This window comes from Leptodactylus fuscus, chromosome 5, assembly GCF_031893055.1.
Source record: "Leptodactylus fuscus isolate aLepFus1 chromosome 5, aLepFus1.hap2, whole genome shotgun sequence".
NCBI lineage: Eukaryota > Metazoa > Chordata > Amphibia > Anura > Leptodactylidae > Leptodactylus > Leptodactylus fuscus.
Genome location: NC_134269.1, coordinates 89931565 through 89940378, shown reverse-complemented (window position 1 = coordinate 89940378; position 8814 = coordinate 89931565). Strand labels below are relative to the sequence as shown.

General features: G+C 40.6%; 1 protein-coding gene across 1 annotated transcript in view; it reads right to left on the bottom strand.

The window, feature by feature from the left end:
• Positions 1-56: 56 nt before the first annotated feature.
• The window catches only part of SNX22 (sorting nexin 22), a 29340-nt gene continuing 20582 nt past the window's right edge, over positions 57-8814 (bottom strand). Inside the window, exons 4-7 of the mRNA XM_075273742.1 lie at positions 6613-6707; positions 5324-5359; positions 2230-2297; positions 57-1063 (exon numbers count right to left, since the gene is read on the bottom strand). Coding sequence (XP_075129843.1) covers positions 951-1063; positions 2230-2297; positions 5324-5359; positions 6613-6707 — 312 coding nt within the window. The 3' untranslated portion in view covers positions 57-950. The remainder of the gene's footprint in view (positions 1064-2229; positions 2298-5323; positions 5360-6612; positions 6708-8814) is intronic.

Sequence of the window (8814 nt, the reverse complement as noted above, 5' to 3'; positions counted from 1 at the left end):
GTCAGTTTCAGTTTTGTCAGACATAAAAATGATCCCTGAACATAAAATGCGTTCTGTAGTGTTCTAGGTGGTGGATTGTTTATATACACAATATGGGGACAAGACTGTTTTATGCCTGTTGTGTGTATTTGTTGACCGTGGACCTCCGTAGAAGCCATGCCCACCTTTCATAAGTACAGAGCATGGGAATGATAACATTCTCCGCAATGTATAGTTCTAGTACAGCCACCACTGTCTTAGTATGCTAGAGTTCACATACACTGGCCCAGATTTTCTAATAGTAAAATGTAAACATGGGCAGCCTGGACATTTATCACAGTGACTGCTGGATGGTACGTTTGGCGTATGTTTATACTACGTGCCTAGTCTACCTTTTAGTTAGCTTACTTTGAGCCAGAATTCTACTTTGGCACATCATAGTGTGTTTAAGCCACACACCTTTCCTGAGAATCCACTCCTATATGTCTAGCACGTTAATATTTTAGCCCACACTAGATGCACCACGTTTCCGTCAAGGTCTAGTTGTAAATCTGGCCCACTGAGATCCTGTAGATGCTTCACATGAGCAATCCTGGTCTGCCACTGCTTACTGACTAACAGATGTCAACAAGGGTAAACTTAACAGATTTAGTGAAGATTCCGATTTCTTTGCACTATAAATACCGTTTCACCAAGGTCTCCTCCGATGTGTCTGCTTTCTGCCAGTCATAGCAAGGGTAGACCAAATGTTAGCTGTGAATGTATTTTGAACATCCTAATCCACAGATGTACGATAGTGTTACCAGGAAGCAGAATCCAGTCATTCGGGCTTTTGTCTGAACATGGAATGCTCTGTGTCCCTAAAATATTTGATCCATATTTCTCAATAAAAGTTCTATTCAGACAGGAAAAAGCACAGCAGACATCACAACTCCATATGGAATGATTGTTATAGTAGTCTTCTGACCATATCACGGAACAGGATTGCTTGTTGGTAGCTTTTGCTTGCCTACAGGAGGATTCTTGTGATTCTGCTGGTATAGTCCTTGAATTACTCCTTGTAACACTATGTCTTCAAGCAAGTCTAATACAAAAAGAAAAAACTTAATTGCACATCATTACTGCAAGGAAGCTTAGCTTAGGTAGTGTTTACAACGGCATCATAGCCTCTATTAGTAACTAATCTACCAGATGGACACCAGTGACTTTAAGGTTGGGGGCCACATCGGTAGTAATCGCAGTAGGATAGCCAGTAGCAAAACTGCTGCAATCTCCAGCATAGTGGATTAAATCATATTTCTTGTGCCTAAATCTGAAGCAGCTCAATTATTCCTGTGGGATGGCAATAGAAAATGACAACAGCAACTTTAGCAAGGGAAGAGTCTGACAATAAGGCTAAGGGTCCATGTAGTGAACCACAGCAACAGAACACTGTGGAAATGCATCACGCAGCATTTTTCATTGCATTTTCGCCCCTATTATATCTATACAGTAAATGCCAGCGTTTCTGCAGGTATAATTGAAATGCTGCTTTTAAAGCTACAGATTTTTTTTTTTTTTCTGCAATGTATGGATGGGATTAGCCAGCATCCTATCCACTTTACAGGTGCTGTAAAATACAGCATGAAGTGTGTGGCCACGGCCCAAGACTGTGTAGGTAATAAAACTGATAGTCAGTTATCTGCCCTGCGGAGATTCGGTTACAGCTACTTTATCTCATAGCCAGCCATATGAGCAGGGGAGACCTGGCAAATCATATGGGACTGAGATTTCTTTATAAAATTTTTAGACTTTAATTAGAATGAGACCAAATAAATTATAGGAAGAATTAGTTTAATAGTCTGTTTTGGTTCTTTATGTGCAATTTTAGTGTGGAGGATTTATTGAAACTGATGCATGCCTTGTCAGAAAACAAGGGCATCTTCTGGCGGAGCCACTGAAATCTACATCTACTCGCTGGCATAGATTTTAGGCATCATTATGTCAGTAAATGGGCATAAATATTCATATATCTTACAGGGCCATTGGTCCAGCTCTCATCCCTCACCATACCCAGGTTCAGGAAAGTCAAGAGTCATGTAAATTTAAAAAAAACCCCACAATTTTGCACAAAAAATTGTGACTTTTTAATAGTTTTATGAAATGTGGGAGATAAATTTCCTCACATTATTCATAGGATGAAAAAAGAAAAATAAAAACCTTCCAATTTTTATTTTTTACAGAATGTCAAGTTACTGGTACATGTCTTACCTGTATCTGGAGGGAAAATGTACAGGTCCTTGTAAAATCCTACTACCGCCTTGTGTGCCAATTGTGAACTGTAAAATAAATAACAGTGTAATAGTGTTGCCAAATGCCCAGTTATGAATGTTTACAGACATGGCAGTTGCGATGCAGTCATTGCTTATTTTACTTCCTTCAGCCAAAATCAGGATTAAATCCAAATAGTGTTTAAAAACTTAAGACTAAAGGCCCCACGTTGTGAAACACAGCTTAAAAAAATATTTTTATTTTTCTTTCAAAAAAGAAGCATCAACTGTAATAGTAGAAATGTTATGTGAACCTTGACTGAGCCGGATATCATACATCATAATGGAAGTGTAGCTGGTGTATGTTCTAATAATTCATCTTCTAAAATCAAGGGGCTGCTGTGCTGGACCAAGAGACATGCAGCATTATACATACCCCACAGATAACATTATTTCATTGCCGCTGTGCCCCTGAACAATCTGAATTTTTAATCCAACCACCCCTTCAAAACATATGGAAGCAAGGCGGTCTATGCTGCCCATAACAACCAATCACAACACAGCTCTCATTTTGTATTTTGCTCCTGAACAATTAAAGCAGCATAGCGACCGGTTACTATGGACAACACAGAATAATAAATCTGCCCCATGGTCCCTGGAAAGTAATATGTGTAAGTTAGCTGTTATTCTCCATGTGCGCAGTAACCGCCTGTTATTTTCTCAGAGAAATCAGAAGTTACCACCCACTTGGAAAACTAGACCTAGTTTAGATATAACCCACCATGGGCCATATCTTTTGACAAATACTGTATATCATTTAGCCTTTTGTACTCCATGACAGGCCCTCTTAAAGAGGACCTTTCACCATTTTGCACACAGGCAGTTCTATATACTGCCGGAAAGCTGAGTTCAGCACACTGTCGGCTTTCCCGATGTGGGCCCAGTGTGAAGTGCTTACGGTCCGGTACCGTAGCTCTTCTATGGTCAGAAGGGCGTTTCTGACAGTCAGCCAGAGACGTCCTTCTTCACAGCACAGCCAATCGCGCTGTGCTGTGAGAGCCGGGAGGAATGCCCCCTCCCTCCCTGATAATGCTCGTCTATGGACGAGTACTGCGAGCAGAGGGAGGGGGCGTTCCTCCCGGCTCTCACAGCACAGCACGATTGGCTGTGCTGTGAAGAAGGACGTCTCTGGCTGACTGTCAGAAACTCCCTTCTGACCATAGAAGAGCTACGGTACCGGACCATAAGCTCTTCACACCGGGCACAGATCGGGAAAGCCGACAGTGTGCTGAATTCAGTGCACTGTCAGCTTTCCGGCAGTATATAGAACTGCCTGTGGGCAAAATGGTGAAAGGTCCTCTTTAACTCATAGCTTTTTTATTTTCCCATTCACAGACACTTATGAGGCCATATTATTTGCTGAATTGTACAATACTGTCACTATATGTCTGCAGTGATACCACGATGATATAGTACACAGTAACATTTTATATTTCCATTTGCAGGGCTGCACGAGGCATCTTTTTTGCGGGGCTAATTGTTCTTTTGTTTATACCATTTTGGGGAATATCTGACATTTTATAGCTTTTTGCTCATTTTTTGGGGAAGTGAAACGGCAAAAACAGTTATTCAGGTAGTTTGGTTTTCTTTTATCTTGCTACGGCGTTTGCCTATATGAAAATGTCTATTTCCTGTACCGTTCTCTGTGTGCCTGCTGCTGAGAACTGCTAATTCAATTGGGGCGGCAGGTGTCAGACCCCCCACACACATCTGACAGTACTGACCTATCAATATTATGTAGCTCTAGAAAACCTTTTACTGACTGAGAGCTCCTTATTATGGCTGCTTTTACTCTAAACCAAGGGACACCTGATGGACCCCATTATAGCCAATGGTGACCACCGGACTATATTTTGGCAGTCCCCTCAAATGACCCAAACAATGAGAGCCAGCACTAGTGTGAACCAAGCCTAAACTGTATATCTAATTATCAATGTGTTATTACTGAGGCAAGACACATTTGTTTCCTGTGCTTAAATTTGTTGTATGACATTGCATGTGACCACTAGGTGGCAGAAAGGTTCAGCAGATGATCATTGATCCTGCTTTTCTGCGTATGGTGCCTTTACACAATGTTATGCTTCGCTCATTCTGAACGTAAAATTAGTTCAGAATGAGCGCATAAAAAGCAGCTCCCATTGATTTCTGTCGCGCTCGGACACGTGTATACGTGTCTAAATGAGCGGCGCACTTACGCCGTGTGAAGGGGCCCTTACGTTCAGAATGAGCGGAGCATAACATCATGTGAAGAAGGATTCTGAATAAATGAATCAACATTCTTAGTATTTTCCTAATGTGGCATTATACTATGGGGGGGGGGGAGCACTAAGGAGCATTATACTGTGAGTGGAGGCATTAAGGAGTATTATACTGTTGGGGTCACTAATGGGACATTATTGCCCCATTTATTATCTCCTCACTTTTTTCAGTATTATTCGTGCCCCCAAACAGAACGGCAAGGAGGAACATTGATCTCTCAAGCCCTGATCTCTTACACTAAGCTGCAGAAGGGATTGGATTCGGCAGTCATCCCTGCTGCTTGTGGAAGAGCGAAGGCAGGCGGAATGACTACTGTTCCCTGCTGCCACTAGTCAAAGGATCAAGGCTTGGGGACAGTAGGCAGGAGATAAAGGTTTCTTCTGGCCTCTGTCATAATGAAAGTGCCAGGAGGCAGGGGTCCGGACAGCTGGCAGTCCACCAGTTGAGTATCTCTGGTCTACTGAACAAAAAAAAAAAAATTTATATATATATATATATATATATATATATATATATATATATATATATATATATATATCATATCCTGTAAAGTGCAAACAGAGACTAAATGTGTAAAATTAATATTTGTAGATAATGGAAATACAGATAATGTTGAGTTTAGGATTGCGTAAATGGTGATGTCACTTTCCTTTAGCTGAAAAACCATCTAATTCACTGGTTTTAAAGGGCTTTATAACAACAACTGCAGGTTACTGATGACACAATCACTTGAAAAACTGGTCAACCAAAATGCATGATGTATAAGAGGATTGTACCTGTTTTGTCCTGCAGTGATGTCTGCCAAGAGCCCACTGAAAAGAAAAGTTTGACAATTTACTAAAGAAGCTTGGTTTTTGGTTCTCAGTACATATACAATTTTCTATTTCAGCTTTATGTGCAATTTATATTCATAGTATAGTTATTCCTAGGTACACTACAATGATTTATAAAAGTCCCCAACTCTACGTGTTGTCCTGTAAAAATCACAGTATCTGAACTCAGTTTCTCAGATAGGTAACAATAGTTATTTTTTTGTACCTGGTAACACTAGATGCCTGCGTCTGCCCATTGGATGACTTGTTGCAGTCATACAAAGATCTCAGATCCTTAGAAACGTTTACTTTTCCCCCCTCAAATCTCCAACCCTTTAGAAATTGTTTACATGCTGCAAATTTGTTGCAGAAAAATCCATTCAATTGAATGAGATTGCAACTCTGTTCACATTATGTTTTATCTTTGTGTTTAGTATATACAGCAGCAAAATCTCCAGCCATATGCACTAAATAGATAAAGCTTTACTAATCCCAAAGGGAAATTACACCCCACCCCTCACAGCTTCAGAGGTAATCGATGGTGGTTTGTGGGTATTTGGGGGAACCCCCACTGATCCTGAACCAAAAGTGCCACAATGGTGATTTAGCATTTTGTCCCCTTTAATATTTCCCTGCACAAAAGCATTCCCGGCTACCTAGTTGTGCAGGGAGCTGTAGCACAGCCCTGTCATGAAGGGGTGCAATTCTGTCAGCCAAACCCCCTAGCCATATTACATCACTTTGTGTGATAAGAACACCCATTAACCTGCTTCTTGCCTGTTCCGTCCGTCTGGACGTGCGCATTTGTATACTTTGCTGTTGTAGGCCGGTGTTCCTCGGCCTTGCTGTTTATCTGATTTGTTTGGTTTATTATAAATAAAGAATTTATTAAAAATAAAAGAATACCCATTAACGTTCAGTTTTAGTGCCCTGTAATATTTCCCTGCACAGAAGTGCTCCCCACCAAGCTGGAGATAAGATACAATGGTACATTATATAACCTCTGTCTAATGCTGTCTCTATATTATTTTTCTTTCATTTCATTTTTGAAGCTGGTATTAAAACACCTCACTCAGTGTCCCGTAGTAACAAGTCGGACACCGGTTCCCCCAGATCAGTCGTGCTTCCTGAATGATTGCTATGAGCAACTTCTCCAATTTTCTTTAGACTGTCAGTTCCATGTTAGTTCTGGTTGATCTGCCTTTGTGTTTTTACTGCATTTTGCAACCACAAATATTGTGACATATACTCACTCCAAGCTGCAGTTCTTTTTGCTTTGTGGAAAATGTTTCACTTTTAGAAAATCTAACAACTCCTTGGGAACCTCTTCGTTGAACCACAAAATTCCCTAAAACAGAATAAATATGAAAATGTTTTCAATGTGCTAGAAAAGTATTCAGAAAGATTAGAACTTGCTTAATGCCATTGCTGAAATACAGTCTTTATCTATTTTAGGTCCAACAATACGTAAACATACGTCTCTCACTAGGAGGTTTTACACTTTTGCATGGAGTTTTGCACCAGAGCTCCATAGACACTGGGTTTTCGTAGTTTTATACAGCAGGAAACTGGCACCAGTGGCCAAGATTAGAGATAGTTTTCATCACAGAAAATTAACCCCTTGTATGTGATTTTGTTGTACAAATACGACCATAGTATCTAAGATGTTACATTCACGTTCAGGCTCCTGTTTGGTTATGGAGAACCAATTGCACAGGAATTCCATCGCTATGGCAGTCAGGAGCCTTCTAATGACTTCTCAGACCTCGTTTGGTTTTTTTTGTTGTGAATGAAGCCTTTCAGTCCTTACAAGATGGCTTCTTGTAAGCATATGGAATCAATTTACTCCTGGCGCCTTTTTATTGTGAGATAAAGGTGTTGAGTCTGTACATATAGTTAAATATATAGTTCTAAATATTTTGGTGTTTGCAGCAGCCATTTCAGTTTGATATATCTAATAACTGATGGACACAGTAATATTTCAGGATTGAAATGAGGTTTATTGTACTAACAGAAAATGTGCAATATGCATTAAACCAAAATTTGAACGGTGCAAAAGTATGGGCACCTCAACAGAAAAGTGACATTAATATTTAGTAGATCCTCCTTTTGCAAATATAACAGCCTCTAGTCGCTTCCTGTAGCTTTTAATCAGTTCCTGGATCCTGGATGAAGGGATTTTGGACCATTCCTCTTTACAAAACAATTCAAGTTCAGTTAAGTTTGATGGTCGCCGAGCATGGACAGCCCGCTCTCAAATGATCTGAAAACAAAGATTGTTCAACATAGATGTTCAGGGGAAGGATACAAAAAGTTGTCTCAGAGATTTAACCTGTCAGTTTCCACTGTGAGGAACATAGTAAGGAAATGGAAGACCACAGGGACAGTTCTTGTTAAGCCCAGAAGTGGCAGGCCAAGAAAAATATCAGAAAGGCAGAGAAGAAGAATGGTGAGAACAGTCAAGGACAATCCACAGACCACCTCCAAAGAGCTGCAGCATCATCTGGCTGCAGATGGTGTCACTGTGCATCGGTCAACAATACAGCGCACTTTGCACAAGAAGCTGTATGGGAGAGTGATGAGAAAGAAGCCATTTCTGCAAGCACGCCACAAACAGAGTCGCCTGAGGTATGCCAAAGCACATTTGGACAAGCCAGCTTCATTTTGGAAGAAGGCCCTGTGGACTGATGAAACAAAGATTGAGTTGTTTGGTCATACAAAAAGGCGTTATGCATGGCGTCCAAAAAAAACCAGCATTCCAAGAAAAACACTTGCTACCCACTGTAAAATTTGGTGGAGGTTCCATCATGCTTTGGAGCTGTGTGGCCAATGCCGGCACCGGGAATCTTGTTAAAGTTGAGGGTCGCATGGATTCCACTCAGTATCAGCAGATTCTTGAGAATAATGTTGAAGAATCAGTGACGAAGTTGAAGTTACGCCGGGGATGGATATTTCAGCAAGACAATGATCCAAAACACCGCTCCAAACCGACTCAGGCATTCATGCAGAGGAACAATTACAATGTTCTGGAATGGCCATCCCAGTCCCCAGACCTGAATATCATTGAACATCTGTGGGATGATTAGAAGCGGGCTGTCCATGCTCGGCGACCATCAAACTTAACTGAACTTGAATTGTTTTGTGAAGAGGAATGGTCCAAACTGCCTTTCATCCAGGATCCAGGAACTGATTAAAAGCTACAGGAAGCGACTAGAGGCAAAAGGAGGATCTACTAAATATTAATGTCACTTTTCTGTTGAGGTGCCCATACTTTTGCACCAGTCAAATTTTGGTTTAATGCATATTGCACATTTTCTGTTAGTACAATAAACCTCATTTCAATCCTTAAATATTACTGTGTCCATCAGTTATTAGATATATCAAACTGAAATGGCTGTTGCAAACACCAAAATATTTAGAACAAAAAATGATTAAGGTTAATAGGGGTGCCCAAA